General features: G+C 35.9%; 1 protein-coding gene across 1 annotated transcript in view; it reads left to right on the plus strand.

Annotated features, from left to right (window-relative positions):
* The first annotated feature begins 226 nt into the window (after nt 1-226).
* Nucleotides 227-19,610, plus strand: part of Dsg3 (desmoglein 3) — a 29,479-nt gene continuing 10,095 nt past the window's right edge. Inside the window, exons 1-10 of the mRNA XM_046428320.2 lie at nt 227-508; nt 9,930-9,965; nt 10,478-10,609; nt 11,481-11,636; nt 12,075-12,219; nt 12,872-13,038; nt 13,873-14,001; nt 14,260-14,445; nt 16,500-16,771; nt 17,676-17,815. Of these exons, the coding sequence (XP_046284276.1) occupies nt 461-508; nt 9,930-9,965; nt 10,478-10,609; nt 11,481-11,636; nt 12,075-12,219; nt 12,872-13,038; nt 13,873-14,001; nt 14,260-14,445; nt 16,500-16,771; nt 17,676-17,815 (1,411 nt within the window). The 5' untranslated portion in view covers nt 227-460. The remainder of the gene's footprint in view (nt 509-9,929; nt 9,966-10,477; nt 10,610-11,480; nt 11,637-12,074; nt 12,220-12,871; nt 13,039-13,872; nt 14,002-14,259; nt 14,446-16,499; nt 16,772-17,675; nt 17,816-19,610) is intronic.

Below are 19,610 nucleotides of genomic sequence, written 5' to 3' on the forward strand. Positions count from 1 at the left end.
TCACATACTTCTCCACATGCAGATTTTGGGGGAATTTTGTATGTCTTGTTTTGTTTTTTCAGTTTCAATTGTAACCACAAAAAGTCACGTAACTTCTCTTCGGGGTGGTCAGGGCTAGCCGCGACACTTCCACATTCTGATTAATTATCACTCATCTGGTACCTTCCCGTTCAACTTTGTCTTTAGCCTGTGAGCTTTTCTTTCAGCTTCCAACAAAGGATTTCATTGCTGGAGGAAATGAGGTGTGTCGAGTTTTTACCTGGGAGAAAAGAGTGATGCAAGTGTTTCTGTTGGGACCAATCCCTGGGTTAGGGTGGGGAGGAACTGCCTAACAGGCCACCTGTAGACTCCTGGGCAGACAGCAGAGACAGGGCTTTTGCAAACATCACAAGCAGACAGCTCTGAGGACAGCCACAGTGGATCTCCTGAATTAGCTCACCAGGGAAATCAGAGACCAACTATGGCTTGGCTTTTCCCCAGAACCACAGGGGCTCTGGCCGTTTTAATGGTAAGTCCTGTCTTATTTTCTGATAATAATCACCAACTTTCCTTGTTCCCTTTCTTGCTAGAGTACATTACATTTGATTGCTAAATCCCTATTATCAAATTCTTAAACAAAAACAATGGAACTAAAGGTTATAAAATGAAACTGCCAAAATTTTCAATTGCCTCCTTTTGTTTTTTGTGTTTTTTTTTTTTCAGTGCTGTATTTTACAAAGAAAAGTAAACCAGAAAGGAATTTCGAGTAACCATTGTTGGATTTTAAAGTAACCATTCAGTATTTCTTAAGTTAACCAATTAAGTAGACCTAATCTCCAATGATATTTTTCACAGTACATTCATTTTCCTCAAAGTAATGCTCTTATTCTTTTTTTTTTTTAAACACACAAAGTAAAACACACGAGAATCCCTTCTATTTTCCAAGATTACGTGTCTCTTCTAAAGCATATGACTAAGATCTCTACATGCCTGGACTTTAGTACCTGACATGTTTTAAAAATAGTTGAAAACTGGGGCTGGGGTTGTGGCTAGGTGGTAGAGCACCCACCTAGCATGTGTGAGGCGCTGGACTGTTGACTTAAAATCAAAGTGATTTTGCTTTTAGAGAAGTTGGGGGATTATTAAGAAATCAGTTTCTATGTTTAGCCACCGTGTGCAAATCATATCCATCCTTTTGCAGGGGGCAGGGAAGACATGAATCATTGTATAATGTAAAAATGTTCAGGAGAGTAATATTTGTGATGATTGGGAAAGTTTGATAGAGTGTGGTCTAAAAGAGAAGTGAAATCTAAGTAGCAAAACAGGAGCCTAGATGTTACAGACTGGTTTATACCTTAACTATATTGTATTAATAAGGAAAAAAAAGATATGTCATAGCATTATCAGCTACATGAAGACTGCCAAAGAGCAAAATAACCATAAATGAATATCGAAAGATTCCTAATGCTAATTCCGCTTTGTCCATGGTAAGTGTGATTGGCCTAGGCATCAGCTCATTTCATTTCCTCATCTCAAAAGATTGAAATAAAGGAACTTCCAGAAGTTACAGGGAAATTGATCTCAAGAAAAAAAAACTTTCTAAAAACTACAAGTTATCTAACAGAATGCCTTATGTGGTAGAATCCCCAGCCTTCCCTCTCCAGACAAGGTACAGTCAGAAAATGAATGCCATCCCTTCCTAAGACTCTTTCTATTATGACAATGTAACTGCTTTGGGTATCTAGTGAATTTTTCTGACCCAAGAATATTGTAAAGAGAATGTGATAGCTGCATGGCTGCTCCACCTTTTCAGATGGGAAATTTCTGGACTGAACTGCAGGTAGCCTGATCAACCAGATGACCAAGTTAGGGACAAAGCTCAAGAAGTCAGAGGTCATGTGGCCAGGGATGTGAGAAGAGTGTTGTGATAAGAATGTAGAGTTGGCTCACCATGGCTTAGGAGAGCTTTGACTTCTAGTCACCTCTCTTTTCCTACGGTGACTGTGAAATTCTTACAACAGGGTTGTTGCTTCATCTTTAATAACTTTCTTACAGAGGACACAAAGTTGTTGGCAGAATGAATAAATGATTGAATAAGGCCTAAACGTCTTTCAGTTCTCTTATAATGCTAGTGACATGGGGGAAACTGTGATATGGAAGACATTTTTCTCCACCCAGGAAAATTTCACACACACACACACACACACACACACACACACACACCAATTTAAACTATAGTATAACTTCACACAAAATATTAAAATTAGTGATCCAGACCTGACCTGACCAATATGGTAGCCATGTGGGTATTAAGCACTAGAAATGTGGTTGGTTTGAAGTGAGAGGTGTTTATAAGTGTGCAATACACATCATAATTTAAAGACTCGGTATGATAAAAGGATGTAAAATACATAACAAATATTTTTTTCTTGATAACATTTAAATGATAGCATCTCAGATATAGTCATTTAAGTAAATATATTGTTAAAATTCATTTTGAATTTTTTTAATGTGACTATCAGAAATTTTTAAATTATTCGACTGGCTGGCCTTTGTGCCTCTCATTACATTCCTATTAGACAGTACTGGCCTACTATGATGTTATTAGTGGAAGGCAGTGTCAGTCAGGAGTGAGGGTGGTAAATAAGGTTCCATGAATTCATTGAGATTTGAGATGTGATAAGTGGAGATGGGTCCAAGGAAGATATCTTCTGTTTTCAGACCAACATAAGCAAAGACAGGAATCATTATGGTATTTGCCTAGAGGCAATGGACCCAACAGCTTGACTGGAATAAAAATTTGTGTTGAAGAATCCGGACATGAATTGGAAAGGTAGATGAAGATGAGGTTGAAAAGTACATTCTGTGAAGGTGAACGTAATCCTTTCAGAAATGGGGAACCACCCAAAGTTTTGAAATAGTGTGGTTATGGGAAAAAAGCAATGTTCTCAAAAGCACTGTTGAGTGAGAACACTCACCTTTTGTTGTTGAAGGGTGGGGTCTGAAGGTTGGAAGACATATCTGGAGGTTTTGAAATTCTGCCATTCAATGACCTTACAAGGGTGGCTTAGTAAGGTGAGATAGAGCAACTAAGTCATTGGCTTGGATCTATAGCTGTTCCACTGACTCATTCCACGCCTGGTGGCCACAACTGTCAAGTAAGAATAATATACCCCACCCTCTGACGACTTAAAATGGCCATAGTGAGAATAAAGCAGAAAGTGTGCAAAAAAAGTGCTATGAGAAATATAAATTGCTTTGTAAGAATCTAATATTTATCATTTGTAATATTGTAGTAATAGTGATAATTCCTGACATCTTCTCAATATTGTGTCTTCAGATATTTTTAAAAACCACCAAATTTTTAAATTAATTATGAAATTAATATTTTTGAAATTTGACAGAAAAAAAATAATAGCTATATTTTAAATGAATATAATGATACGGGGAAAAAGGATATTTTCAAATGTGAAACTTTTCACAAAATTTCAGCTATTGTCTTCTGAATTAATTATTTGGAAGGGGAAGGCATGAAGAATACCAGCTTATTCTTTTAAAAAAAAAAAAGTCTTATTTTTTATTTCTTATGCTTGTCTGATATTTCACATAATACAAAATGATAAACAATTTTAGGAAAAGATTTGTAGTTGAAAATGCTTTACCCTCAGAGATAAAAAGACTCTTTTAAGAGACAAACCTCTTAAAAGTTCTGTCTTCAATGGAAACCATTGTTCACTGTTTTGCAGTTCACAAATATCCAAAACACATTTTGTCATCTAGCATTCCTGTAAATATTTGAATAATGAGCCATCTGATTTCATGTTATTATATTACATAAAGCTTTACTCACTGTAAAATTAATAGAGATGTTTGAAACCCAAAGATTTTTAATACAGTTGTTTTAAAGACACAGAAGGAATTTAAGCATCAAGTTCAGAGTAGATCGTGTTCTAAATACAGGAGAAAGATCTTCAACCACCTTTTCCATAAAACATTCAAAAATTAAATTTTTAGAAAAAGGGTTTTAGGCTAAATGGCCCATTTTAACAAAAGGAAAATCTTTTCTTAACTAATAAAACAATTGTTTTCAGTACTAATAAGTATATGAAGATAAGTTTCCTACAGAACTTTTCCAAAAGTTAAGACTCTAAAATAAGGATAACCTTGTCAACGGATTCTGCCCGGCCCTGCCTGACTTGGGCAGAGTCAGGAAAGATGTGATTACTTCTACCAATTAGCACTCCCACTTGCTTCATACCTGAAACTGGTTTTCATCTGGAACTAGAACACACAGTGTCCATGAGATTTCTCATAAACCTCTTAGCCTTTGGCCATTTCTTCCCGGTAAAGAATCAATCTGCTAGCCTAGGGTGAGAGCTTGTTTTGGGAAACTCATCACAAGAAAATTATATAGACAATTGGTTACTATCCATAATTATATGATTAAAAAAACTGAATCTATCTAATACACACGTTTTTCCTACAGGTCTGCTGGGCAGCTGTCCAGGTTGTGCATTGCACAACTCCAGTAGGAGTTCCCATAAACGACAGTGGGAACAGTACCCCCTGGAGTTGTGCAAGGAACAACCTACACAGTTGTGTAGTGGAGCTCTCTTTGCTCAAGAAAGAAAGTGTTCCTATGCGCCTTGTCAGAGATGACCCATATTAGTCAAAGTAGCTCTTCTATGCTTTTTTTTCCCCCCTTCCATTTTGTTTTGGTTTGGTTTAGTGACAAAAGTGTCTTTTGGGGGCGGGCATATCAGGGATTGAACCCAGGGCACTTAACCACTGAGTCACATCCCTAGCCCTTTTTACTTTTTATTTTGAGACAGGATCTCATTAAGTTGCTTAGGGCCTCACTAACTTGCTGAGGCTGGCTTTGAAGTTGGGATCCTCCTGCCTCAGCCTCCCAAGCTGCTGGGAATACAGTCATGCACCATCACACCTGGTTCTGTTTAACAGTTATTAAGCACCTACTATGGGCCAGGATGGGCTAGGGCTATCAATTAATTTTTTAAAGTCTCACAAGTATAAGGGCAGTAAGATACCTATATTACAGAAGAGGAAACAGAGGATGAAGTAATGTCCCCAAGTTTTACAATTGGTACAGGGCTGGAACTGGGATTCAAATTCAGGATCGGGGTCCAGTTTTGCTTTGCCACACTAGGCGGCATCCTGAACAGCATTCTAAAGGAATGTTTGTGTATATCTAAGGGTATTTGATTTTCTTAGTATCTCCATCATAATGCAAAGTTCAACTTTCTAATTTAATTGAATTTACAAATCTGTTATTGGAAATTTGAATTATCCAAAGTAAATAGTTTCTAAGTAATGAACATATATAATTTTGATTCAGTAAAATAATTTGTCTTGATGGAAACAAAGTTTATTAGAATGTTTGGGGGTTCTTAAATTTGAAAAATTCAATGCAGATAAGTCCAATTAATGATAGTTCAACTCATGAATTTTCAATTTATGTTGGTGAGAAAGCACACCCATACCACCATCCTGTTTTTCCCTTTCAGTATAGAATTCAATAAATTACATGAGGCATACAATACTTAATTATACAGCAGGCTTTGAAATAGACAATTTCCCAAATGTAGGCTAATGTAAGTGCTCCAACCATCTTTAAGGTGGTCTAGGATAAGCCATGGTGTTCAGTGAGGTGGCTGTATTAAATGTATATACAACTTAATGATATCTTCAACTTACAGTGGGTGTATCAGGACATCATTCCAACATAAGTTGAGGAGCATCTGTTCAGGGAGAAATCAGGAAAGATGAAGCACTCACATCTTCCAAATTGTGTATATATAATTTATTCATCAGTTGTGTATGGAACCATCTCTGTGATCTGATACACTCACAATCACTGTTTCTGACCAATTATAGAAATAAAACCACCATCATATGTGGATTTCAGGACTTTTTATGCAAACACATTAATAAAATAAAAGGAAAGAGTGGTCATGGCTCAGCCCAGCTGGACTAGCCTCCTGCATCTGATCATAATCTAATAATCCTCACACTAAAGTCTGAGGTAATTCTAGTCAAAATCTTGGCCTAACCAAGTAAAATATCAGGTGTCATTACAAACGGTCTATAAAAATCTAGCCACCCATATCCTTAAATTCAATTGAAACATTAATAATGATATTATGCTCACTAGCAAATAGGGTACATGAATATTAAATTACTTTATTTATATGTTTTCTTAATGATCAGGTTTGCTTATATGTACTTAAATTCCTATCTATACCAAATTATTTAGTCTGTATCAGTACTCTAAAAATCATATAATCAAAATTTACAAATAATCAGGAAACAAAAGTGAAAAAGAAAGGTACAGAAGTTCTCAAGATAAGAAATACTTTTCCACATTGGTACTTCCAATCCATGTTATGAAAAGAGAAAACTTAATTGATTTAAGTTGTCAGGAAACTATATATTTTATTTATTAGCTCAATTTAGCTATTCCACAACGTATACTTATTTCAAACAACATTGTATGTAAAAAGTTTACACAACTTATTTTATAAATAATTTTATAAATTGTTTAATAAAATTAATTATATTAACAATTTAACTTAAATAATTACCCATTGTATAAGTATTTGTTAACTAAAAATAACATTGTTCATAATAATATTTTTTAGAAAATACTATTCTAAACAATATGAGACTGTGATTAGATTTCTAATATCTGAGAAGCATAGCAATATTCAGAAACGTGTCTTACCAACTACCTTTTATTCCTAAAAGCAAAAAGAAAAAAACAAAAGCATCACAGTTTTGCAATGTTTCATAAAATTAGAGACATTCTTGGTGATCTGACTTTAAAAAAAATACAGGAAAGAGTAAAGACTTAGAATAACCTTTCTCAGCACTCTGATACTAGAAAAACATAGAAAAATAAATAAATAAACATCTGTCTATAGTGTTAATTGTGCATAGTTTGGGCTTTGTATCTCTTTTGCTTCCCAGGAAAATATAAATTGTTCTGTACTGCCTACTAGAAGAATCCTCCTCTCTGGGGCTGGGACAGACGTGATTCATATTTTCTGGATGACTCTGATTTTCCTGTAAAGGCCAATGTGCCTGGCTCATCCTTCCCCTCATGTGTGGCTGAGTCTCTCCACTTATGATCTGAGGAAGGAGTTGTTCAATCACTACCTTGCTAATAAAGAACAACGATGTTGTAAAAATCATTTTGAGACATGTTATAATGATTCTTTTTCAGGAAAATTTGAACACACACTCTTTGAAACCAGAGTTTCAGTTGAAAGGTTTAGAATGGAAGAGTCTGGACATCCTAAGATTGACATGATTAATCCTTTGGTTCAGACTTGGACTTGCCCTTTCATTATAACCTTTGAAAATAAAAAAATAAAAGATGTAATAAATTTATGTTGTTTCAGGAGCAACCCTAGCCTTTAGCCATATAGAAACCTAAATTGACTATCATGTAACTTTCTTCCCACTACTAGTTTTTTTTGCTTGTTTTTTGTTTTTTCCTATGTATTTCTGCCAACTTTGGTTAGAATCTAGTTTAGTGCTGATGTACATACTCTGAGGTCAGGCTGCTGAGGTTCAAATCCTGACTCTACCAGGGCCAGTGGCTGGAGCAAATTATTCATTCTCTCATGGCTGCCTTTCTTCATCCATAAAATAAGGATTATAACAATAGAATCTCCTTCCACACTGACTTCTGCAAATATTAAACAAGATAGTAAGGGTAAAGCTTTACGAATAAAATTAATAAAGTCACATAATGAACATTAACTACTATTACTAGTCTTCTTTTTTTTTTCTTCTGATTGGTTTTCCACAGTCATTTTCCTACCAAATTCTCTTTAGGTCACATAATCAGTGGATCACCAAATAATGCTTAAACATCTGCTGAAGGAAAAAATAGTAAGATAAAAGCACGGAATTTGAAAATTTGCAATTCTCTTGGCTTAACAGAGAAATTTTTTAATGCACATAGAACAGTAAAAAAAAATAATAAATCATGATAAACCAAAATGCTAACTTGCATGGTATAGAATGTGAGTTGCACAAACTCAAAAAAGGAGACATCAGTAAAAAGAGTTTAATGGAGCATTTTAGAATTTGAACACAGACCTTAACAGATGAGTAATATTTAAGTGGAGGGGAAAGAGGGATGAATCCCTGGTGGTAAGCAATATGGAAAATTGTACATGTGATGGTCCCATATGCTCTTGAGAGTGGGAGCAGTTTGCCTGACTTCAGTAATTCCATTATACTCTTTTGACTCTTGTACAGCTAAAGAAACTGTTCTATAACTTAAGCTAATATGGTTTGCTTTTGCAAGCCATTGGATAGGTGATGGTCTTTAATCAGCTTCTGTGACTACTTTCTTACTTGTTTCCCGAAACAATGCCTTCCACTTATCAGGGAGAACATTTGGCCTTTGGTTTTTGGAATTGGCTTATTTCACTTAGCATGATATTCTCCAACTCCATCCATTTACCTGCAAATGCCATGATTTTATTCTCTTTTAAAGCTGAGTAATATTCCATTGTGTATATGTACCACAGTTCCTTTATTCAGTCATCTCCTGAAGGGCATCTAGGTTGGTTCCACAGTTTAGCTACCGTGAATTGACCTGCTATAACCATTGATGTGGCTGTGTCACTATAGTATGCTGATTTTAAGTCCTTTGGGTATAGACTAAGGAGTGGGATAGCTGGGTCAAATGGTGGTTCCCTTCCAAGATTTTTTTAAGGAATCCCCACAGTGCTTTTCAGAGTGGTTGCACCAGTTTGCAGTGCCACCAGCAATGTACTAGTGTACCTTTTCTCAGCATCCTCGCCAACACTTATTGTTGCTTGTATTCTTGATAATTGCCATTCTGACTGGAGTGAGATGAAATATTAGTTTTGATTTGCATTTCTTTAATTACTAATGAAGTTGAACATTTTTTCATATATTTGTTGACCAATTTTATATTTCCTTCTGTGAAGTATCTGTTCATTTCCTTAGCCCATTTATTGACTGGGTTACTTATTCTTTTGGTGTTGAGTTTTTGAGTTCTTTATATATCATGGAAATTAGTGCTCTATTTGATGTGCATATAATAAAGATATTTTCCCACTCTGTGATTTCTTTCTTCACATTGTTGATTGTATCCTTGCTGAGAAGAAGCTTTTTAGTTTGAATCCATCCCATTTATTAATTCTTTACTTATTGTGCTTTAGGAGTCTTGTTAAGGAAGTCAGGATCTAATCCGACATGATGAAGATTTGGGTCTAGTTTCTCTTATATTAGTTGCAGGGTCTCTGGTCTAATTCCTAGGTCCTTGATCCACTTTGAGTTGGCCGAATGTTCTCCCTGATAAGTGGATGCTTATCTATAACTTCAATTGAGCAAAGGAGAGAGGGGAAGAGGGGACATAAGGGTAGGAAAGATGGTGGAATGAGATGGACATCATTACCCTAGGTACATGCATGACTGCACATATGGTGCAACTCTACATCATATACTACCAGAGAAATGAAAAGCTGTGCTCCATTTATATACAATGAACCGAAATGCATTCTGATGTCATGTATAACTAATTAAAACAAATAAAAGAAAAAAAGAAGAAATACCTTCCATAGCTTCTGGGAACTGTTCAGAGAACAGCCACAATAGAATATCTGGTTGCTGCAACTGGTTGTTAGTATAGTTTTGCAAAGTCCTTCTTACATTACTAAAATTCTGTAGTCAGGTTAAAGAACTGGAAGAACTTGTTTACATTGAAAGCAGCATTCCTTTTCATGGTGGGAATTTATGCTTTAAATACCACCTCTCCAAAACTACTTTTTAAAAAATGGAAACAAACTATAACATGAACAAGAAAATGAAATAATTAGGATAATTCATTGTATATAATTACTTATTTTAAGAACTCATATAATTTGACTCTATTTAAATGTCTACAGGTGGTGGTGTTGGTTCATGGAGAATTGCGAATAGAGGTAAAGTATGAAAACTTTTTTGCAATTTAAATACAAGTTTAATATTAAAACTTAAAATTGTATTTAGGAAAGATGAGTATTTAATGTTTAAAATCATTTGATAATTTAATTGTGAAAATACATGAAATTAAAATTCTAGTGACCACACCAACAATACTTAGAAAAAGATCATCTTTAATATTATTCTTTTGATTTATGTCATGCATTCTTTTCTTCGCCTTAAACAACCCAACAGGTCAAATCCTATGAATCTAAAACACTTAGATATTGTGAAGCCTTTAAAAAATATAAAAATATGATTAAAATGCTAATATTGGAAGTCATATAACTTTGTAATTATTTTAGTTACTTAATTTTTTTCCTTAAAATATTGGGTTGAGCAAATTGAACATCTAACAGTCTTAGTTACCTTGAAACATAGGGCATTCCTCAACACAGGTGTTCATAATCAATATTAAAAGTAAAAATTGCCAACAATGTGCATTAAAAAATGAAATTCCTTTTTGCATAAGACGAAAGGACAACATGAAGAAGACGAGACAGCAATGCAACAAACCAGAAGAAGACACAAACGTGAATGGGTGAAATTTGCCAAACCCTGCAGAGAAGGAGAAGACAACTCAAAAAGAAACCCAATTGCCAAGGTAAATCATATCAGCAGAGACGTGTGAATTTTTTTTAAATAAATGCATTACATGTAAATTAAAATAATATAGAGATCCCAATGTCCATAAAACAAAAGAACTAGAATATCCAACAAAAAAGTACAATAATTATAATAACATAAAAATTAGAAAGAAAAATGAAGGAACTCTGGCTTCTAGAATTACAAAATGGAATTAAGAGACATACTGACTAATTTTAGTGTTTAAGCTTATTTGGATCCAGATTTAATAAATAAAGAAAAAAAATAGAGATAAGACAATTAGAAATATGGTTGGTGGTAAACATCGGATTAGCCATGCATGGATAATTGGTGAAGGTGAGTGCTGAAATGTATCAAGTTCATTATACTGTTCTAACTTTGTGTACATATTTTAAATAGCCCCCATTTTAAAACTTAACAAACAAATAATTTTAATGCATATTTTCAACACCTACTATATGATTCTTTTCTCTTTCTTCCTCTCCATTTCGTCCTCTTTAAGCTAAAAAAAATCTTTCTTTTTCTAATGTTATCAGGTAAGGAGGGACCTAGCCTTGTCAATTGGCTTTTTTAAGTGCCTTTGACCTTCTCTTAACATTTTACTGTCACCGTTGTGGCCACAATCTGAGTAAATATTCTAAAAGTCACAATGATGAGCACATATTGGCCCATGCTGGTCTGCAGAAGCAACTACATGACTTTATTTCCTATTCCTACTACCTGATAAGACAAAAAGTAAATGCCACAGTATCAGAAAGTGGACTAAGGAAACAGGTGACTGAACTATGGAGGGAAAGGAAGGCAGAGGGGAGGAAAAGACCTGAGGGATGATCATCACCTTACCAACAGCGGGTTATTTTTGTTTGCAGATTTCTTCAGATTTTCAAGCAACCCAGAAAATAACCTACCGAATTTCTGGAGTTGGAATTGATCAGTCCCCCTTTGGAATCTTTGTTGTTGACCCAAACACTGGTGATATTAACATAACATCCATAGTTGATCGAGAGAAAACACCAAGCTTCCTGGTAAGTTTGTGTCTTCAACATCAGTCTACATTCTCCCTGTACTTCCTGGCTTTAGAAGGTGGCTCTTCTACTGGTGAATTTATGAGTACATGAGTCAATTCAATAACAAGTAACATCAGTTCCCCTACCAAGAGCGTCCACTGATGGTTTGTGCACCTGAAGGAATACCTAAATGGAGAACAAGAGTGAGGGCCAGACTCCAGCACACAGCCTGCCAGGAGCTTTGTCCTGCTGGGAGACATTAGCCTGGAGGAAGGGACAATTTGCCCCATGGCAAGAGTAGGCATCTTTTTCCATTTTGTCTACCGTTTAGGGAAGTATTTTTCTTCTTTGCACAAAAATTCTGTACATGCCAGCAGAGACTTTAGGTATACAAGTTCTAATAATATGCAACGTAAGTTTTTAGAGTAATAATGAACATTTTCCTTCTGTTTCTAGATCACATGTCGAGCTCTAAATGCCTTAGGAAAAGATGTAGAAAAACCACTTATACTAACGGTCAAAATTTTAGATATTAATGATAATCCTCCAGTGTTTTCACAAAGCATATTCCAGGGTGAAATTGAAGAAAATAGTGCTTCAAGTAAGTCTTTTATGCTATCTACCACTTCTAATTCATCTGCTTTTCAAATACAAGTATCACTATGGTGTCATTCATAGAAAATAAGTTATTCTCTTAGTTTCCTCAGTAATTAAAAAAGGATCAAGCTAATTTGTTTGTTCCTTTGAAAATGTTGTAGTTCACCTGATTACCCAGCACCATTGTGTTTCTAGATTGTAGTCCTGTTATAAGGTTGATAGTATTTTATTCTTCATACATAATTTACATGAGTATCAGGAAGTCACAAAGCTGAGGGGGGCATCCTCAGGCAGCCTGAATGCATGATCTAAGCTTTTTTTAGGTTATAAGGGGCAGAGACTTTCTTGCATTATTTGGATAACTTGGGAAATGGGGAGAAATATAAGACCATCCATTAAGGGAAGAAATCGATACAGAAAATGGTCTCAACTGCCACAAAACCAGGGCTTAGGAAAATCAGAGGATTTTTATGGAAAGCAGCAGGTTCTACCTAGTTAAGAGAGAAAGCTATCACAAGTGATATGCAATTTTTTTGAGTGTATGGGTGGTTTTTAAAATATTAAAAAAAAACAAAGTGAAACTGTGTTGAATATTTAATTTGAACATAATGTCAACCTTTACATATGCTTTCATGAATATTTTCCTATATTTGCAGACTCACTGGTGATGATACTGAATGCCACAGACGCAGATGAACCAAACAATCTGAACTCGAAAATTGCCTTCAAAATTGTCTCCCAGGAACCTTCAAGCATGTCCATGTTTCTCATAAGCAGAAATACTGGAGAAGTCCGAACTTTGACCAATTCTGTTGATCGAGAGGTAAAGAAAGTCACTTGGAAGCATGTAAAAATAAAGAATTTGATTTTAAGAAACCCAAGAGAGGTGACTCTATTTTAACTGAGAATAAAAAGACAAAGGAAAAGAATGTGCCAGCACTTACCAGAGCTAACCTAGGGACATGGTTTGCCTTCTTGGGTGTGAATCTGGTGGTATGAAATGTGTACCTGTGACCTGCTGCACAATCAAATGCACCCTACACATAGCAAAGGAAGTTAAAATGACAGTAAAAGAAGCCATTGTAACTTCCTTTGCTATGTGTGCACCACATAAAAATAAATAAATAAAAGGTATTGTGTCAATAAATAAATATTTAAAAAAAAGAAGCCATTGGCTTACATGCACAAAGGAAGCACGTGGCCAATTTCTCAGAAAATGGAGAAAGTAAATCTCTTAGATGGAGGAAGATATTTCTATCTGGAATCAAGCCTTCTCTGATGTTTATACCAAAGAGTCTCCTTCGGCTTTTCTTTCCATCCCCTCCCACCACCACATCTGCCTCCATGACACAGGCTGCCATGTCAGATCCCATATTGCTTTCATGCAAATGGTTTTCCCAGTAGACTAGCAGAGAAGCCCCATAAATGAGCTTTTCTCACATCATCATTCCACCAGACTCAATGACATCAGAAGTTTACAAAAATGGGAACTGTTCTAGCCCTACAAACTTCCTTTTTCAAGAAGAGCTAATAGTGCTTGTGATCCAGGGACCATGAACTTCAATGTCTCCACTGGCTTATCCGTGGAAAGAAAGTAACGGCCTTTCACATTCTTAGAAGATTGATAATACGTCTTTATTTTTTTTTCCAAATTCAGCAAGTTAGCAGCTACAGTCTGGTTGTGAGTGGTGCAGACAGAGATGGTGAAGGGCTGTCGACTCAATGTAAATGTAATATTAAAGTGAAAGATGTCAACGATAACTTCCCAACGTTTACAGAATCTCAGGTAAACCCATTATTCCTTCAAGAATTGTGTTGACATTTATTTAATACTTTGCCATCCCAATGCAGTATTTGCCTACTTGTTGGCTCTTAAAGTTTCTGAGCTTTCCTTTAAAAATAAGCTTCATGAAAATATTTGGGATCTAGAAGGAAGGCAATACATAATTTGAGAGATAATGACTAATGCCATTTAAAATAACTATAATCCTTATAGGTCAAATCTAGCAATGTGATTCTTAAATCCTGCTTTTCTCTTTTTCAGTATTGGGCACGTATTGAAGAAAATGCTTTAAATTCGAACTTGCTTCGGTTTCAAGTGACAGACTGGGATGAAGAGTACACAGATAATTGGCTGGCCGTGTATTTCTTTACCTCTGGAAATGAAGGGAAATGGTTTGAAATAGAAACTGATCCCACAACCAACGAAGGCATCCTGAAGGTGGTTAAGGTAAAGCCTGAGTTGCCTTCATGGGTAGAAATCCTCAGAACTGACCAAAATCATCACTTCTGCAAACAAACTTTATTAATAATAATGCCACTTCATTATACACAACAGAAAATGCATAAAAGTAGACAGACTTTTAAAAATCCCGTGACAGGGTCATTCCTAAAGACAGTCTCTCTTAACATGCTGGTTTATTTCCTTCTAAGCCTTCCTACTTTACAGAGTTCATGTGTCCCAGGAAAGCAGGGAGCCGAAACTCCAAACCTTGGTTCTTGCGTTCTGATGCAAGAAACCTTAAAGTCAGACACCAAAAGCCATGCAAGAAAACTTTATTATCGGTGAAAGTAAAGTAAAAGCAAGTGAAGCTTAAGCAGGAAGCATGTCCTAGAGAGAGAGAGTGGGCTGACTCCACGCAGAGAATGACAAAGGAGAAAAGCTGTCTCCAAGTTCATTACTGTTTGATGTTGACCAGGAGAGCTGGGGACCACCTTCTGTACTCTTTGCCAATCAGGTGTTCAACTCCTCCTTCTCACCTGGAGTTTTTGACCTTAGTTGGTCCTCTTCAAAATTGTCATAGGGGTCATCCTATTTAGGGGGGCTTCATCTACAAGTCAATCCCATGTTAAAGTGTGACTGGGGTCAAGAGCTGGTCAGAATTTACCTTGTGTGCCTGCACGCTAAAGAAATCTTCCTTCCCAGACAGATGAAGACACTTATAGCTATAATTCCTAATTTCACATTGACCTCAGTGGACCTTGTCAAGAGTCAGTCCCATTAAATCTTTTCTTGTGACACATTTTAAAAATAGCTCCTTGCATTTTTTTCTACAGATTAACTGCCACCATTTGATTTCTTAAGATAGTTTAAAGAAGGACCCTAAAGAAACTTAAAGAACACTTTAGGACCTTCCCTTGCATTTCACCACTCATTGATGGCTACTGCCTAACAACACGTATGGGCGGGCATGCTTTCAGCTCAAGAGAGCAAAGCACATTTCTTCCATTAATGAAATTCTTTATCTGCAATCAAGTTGAAGTTAGGAAGGGATGAGAATACACACAATTGTGGCTTGCACGTTTGTCAACCTGGTTTAAATGTCGCAGCTGTAATGATTGGAGAAAAAAAACCACAGTGTCTAGAAATTAGGAATGGATGAACAAAACCTTCAAGATAAAAAAAAAATAGATAACTGTGTAAAGCTTGCATTTAACAGGCTTCCCTGTGACACACAAGGATATTTCTGCCTGGATATAGTATAAACCAGAAAAAATAAAGACAATCTGGTGACATTCTTTGACAGGACTTTGGGCCATATGGGAGCTTTCTTATTAACTCCTTAAGTCCAGTGGAATGACAGATTCACAATGTTCCCCAGGCCCTTAACAAGGGAACTGCTAGAAGATTTGCAAACTGTTCCTTATGACTTTACTTTTCATACTGTGCCACAGCCATCCCCACTTGAAAGTGTTCTATTATAAACTTCTAGCACTGCCTGGGAATGAGATGTTCCCTATCTCGTGTATGGGTGTTGTTCAGTCTCCCAAACTAGAAACCTGGGTCTTTCCCTTGAACTGTGACATTTCCTGACAACACACAGCCAAACACCTGACTGAGTAGAACATCCTTTAAAATATCCTCCCCTCAACCTTCCTCCCACCTGTCCTCCATCCTGGCCTTGCTGCCTCTAGCTAGACAGCTTCAGTCTTCACAACCTGATGAGATAAGGTTTGTTTTTAGATGTGAAAACTTGAGGTTCAGAGAAGGTGAGTATTGTGCCCTGAGCCACACAGCACTTAAATAGCAGAACCCAGATTCACACTCTGTTACTACAGCAAATTTAGGATTCTTTCCCCTGTACCTCACAACCTAAAAAGACTACAGTAATGTTTTGCTAGCCTAAACGGAGGGATCCTGCTTTGTAAATATCAGTTACCAAAATGAATCTCATGATATAGAATCCTATATCTTTTCTCTCACATCAAGCTCTCTGTCCTCTGCTAGGTTTGTCGGATTGTGTTTGTGACACTTCCTTCCTTCGAATTTTATTTTCTCTCCAGCCTCTCGATTATGAACAAATGCAAAGCATGCAATTTGGTATTGCTGTCAAAAACAAAGCCGAATTCCACCGGTCCATAATCTCTCAATATCGAGTTCAGTCAATCCCAGTCACAGTCCAGGTCGTAAATGTCAAAGAAGGAATTTCATTCCGCCCTTCTTCGAAGATATTCACTGTGCAAAAAGGCATAAGTAGTAAAAAACTGATTGGTTATGTCCTGGGAACATATCAAGCCACTGATGAAGACACTGGCAAAGCTGCCTCCTCTGTCAGGTAAGACTATTTTATGAAATCGTGTTATTCCTAGGTCTAGCTTTAATCTATAAACCACCCCAACATAATACACAGACAATCATGTGCCAAAAATATACAAAAGTGATGAAGATAAGGACCTGGATAACTTGAGAAGAGACATGCAGAAATATTAGAATAATATTTAATTAGAATAAATATTAGAATAAAAATAAATTATTAGACTAAACTGTGCTAAGAACAGAAATAAGTATAAAGTAGAAGTGAAGAGAATAGCCTAGTCCATCAAGAGAGATCAAGAAGAGGTTTCACAGAGACTTCCAGTTGAGTCTTAGAGAAGATTAGAAATTCATCAGAACACTACACTTCAATCATATAAAACATGATTGCACATGATTCCAAGGAATATACAAAGGTATAAATGCCTAAAATATCAGAGTATGATGCAATGGCTATATTATAAAGAACAAGGCAAAAGGGAAGGAGAGAAAGGGAGAGGGTATGGGGGCAAGAAAGATGGCAGATTGAGATGGCCATCATTACCGTAGGTACTTGTATGACTGCACATATGGTGCAACACTACATCATGTACAACTAGAGAAATGAAAAGTTGTGCTGCAGTTGTGTACAGTGAATCAAAATCCATTCTGCTGTCATATATACCTAATTGAAATAAATTAATTAATTTTTAAAAAATAAAAAAAACAAGGGCACAGGTGTTTAAATTGAGTAACCAGGCTAATTTATACATAAGGATTACAAAAATATGGTTGATGCATGTCATGATAATTTTCTGAAACTTTTTATAAGCCTATACTTCAAAGTTTTATATTAAGCATGAATATATTAAATATAAATGAGTCATTTTTATTAAACAACATTTCAAGTCTGAAAGAAAACTATTGTTTTTTCTATTATAAAACAGATATGTCATGGGTCATAATTATGGTGGTCTGCTAACTATTGATTCAAAAACGGCTGAAATCAAATTTGTCAAAAACATTGACCGGGATTCTACTTTCATCATTAACAACACAATCACAGCTGAGGTTCTGGCCATAGATGGTAAGAAAAATATTCCAATAGATTTTAGAGAAATGCTTGTGCAGTTCACATTTCTTTGTGACTTGTTGATTGTAATTATTTCACATACTTCCTTTGTCACTAGATAAAGATCATTATTTCAGAGGCTGTGGACTTCAAAGTCTTGGGTAACCTATTCTAAGAGAAAGACTGAGAATTTCAGCTGCTCAGTGGAGTTTGTGTCACCACTGATTCTGTTTGTTCCCTCTGACCTTCCTGTGGTTGAGGGAGGAATTTTTCACCTACAGAAATTTCTGGGTTTCAGAGAATCAATACAGTTTCCTATGGAAAACCTAGTAGGGAAGCTCAACTCAAAAGTGAAGTCTGTGTGTTACCCACAGAGACCTTCTATGCATATCATTGAACAATAAGACTTCTTTTAATGAAATGTTTTAAAATAATACTCATTGATTTTGTGTGTTTCCTCAAGAATAAAATTTTTTTTGGTCAATGTAATAAGCAACACCAAAATAGAACCCCTGCCCCCAAATTTATTTATTTATAATATATATATATATATACACACACACACACACACACACACACACACACTACTGGGGAAACTGGAAAAAGCATTAAGAGTAACAGCAGACATGACTAATAATCTCACCATCAAGAGATATTTATTCTGTTGTTTTCAATTATCAAGATTTTAAATTTTTCTCTGATAAATATAAAATATAAATTTTATATTTTAGATAATAAAAATAAATCAACTTTTTTATTTACTTTGGCTCAAGCTTTAGAAGTAGAAATCTTTCACACACTGATTGCAAATGAAACCAACATAGCTTAAAAAGCTATTATTGTGTTGATCTCATTTGTAGTCAGTAAACTTGACACCATATAGATTTTGCTTTTGAGCATCTTAAATTAAGAGAGGTAAATAGAGAGCCTACATCCTGGGAACAAATCTTTACTCCTCACACTTCAGATAGAGCCCTAATATCCAGAGTATACAAAGAACTCAAAAAATTAGACAATAAGATAACAAACAACCCAATCAACAAATGGGTCAAGGACCTGAACAGACACTTCTCAGAGGAGGATATACAATCAATCAACAAGTACATGAAAAAATGCTCACCATCTCTAGCAGTCAGAGAAATGCAAATCAAAACCACCCTAAGATACCATCTCACTCCAGTAAGATTGGCAGCCATTATGAAGTCAAACAACAACAAGTGCTGGCGAGGATGTGGGGAAAAGGGTACACTTGTACATTGCTGGTGGGACTGCAGATTGGTGCAGCCAATTTGGAAAGCAGTATGGAGATTTCTTGGGAAGCTGGGAATGGAGCCACCATTTGACCCAGCTATTCCCCTTCTTGGTCTATTCCCTAAAGACCTAAAAAGAGCATGCTACAGGGACACTGCTACTTCGATGTTCATAGCAGCTCAATTCACAGTAGCAAGACTGTGGAACCAACCCAGATGCCCTTCAATAGACAAATGGATTAAAAAAATGTGGCATTTATACACAATGGAGTATTACTCTGCATTAAAAAATGACAAAATCATAGAATTTGCAGGGAAATGGATGGCACTAGAGCAGATTATGCTAAGTGAAGCTAGCCAATCCCTAAAAAACAAATGCCAAATGTCTTCTTTGATATAAGGAGAGTAACTAAGAACAGAGTAGGGATGAAGAGCATGAGAAGAAGATTAACATTAAACAGAGATGAGAGGTGGGAGGGAAAGGGAGAGAGAAGGGAAATTGCATGGAAATGGAAGGAGACCCTCAGGGTTATACAAAAGAACATACAAGAGGAAATGAG

The sequence above is a fragment of the Marmota monax genome, unplaced genomic scaffold, assembly GCF_021218885.2.
Source record: "Marmota monax isolate L192 unplaced genomic scaffold, Marmota_monax_Labrador192_F-V1.1 WCK01_AAM20220418_F8-fsc00031, whole genome shotgun sequence".
NCBI classification, from domain to species: domain Eukaryota; kingdom Metazoa; phylum Chordata; class Mammalia; order Rodentia; family Sciuridae; genus Marmota; species Marmota monax.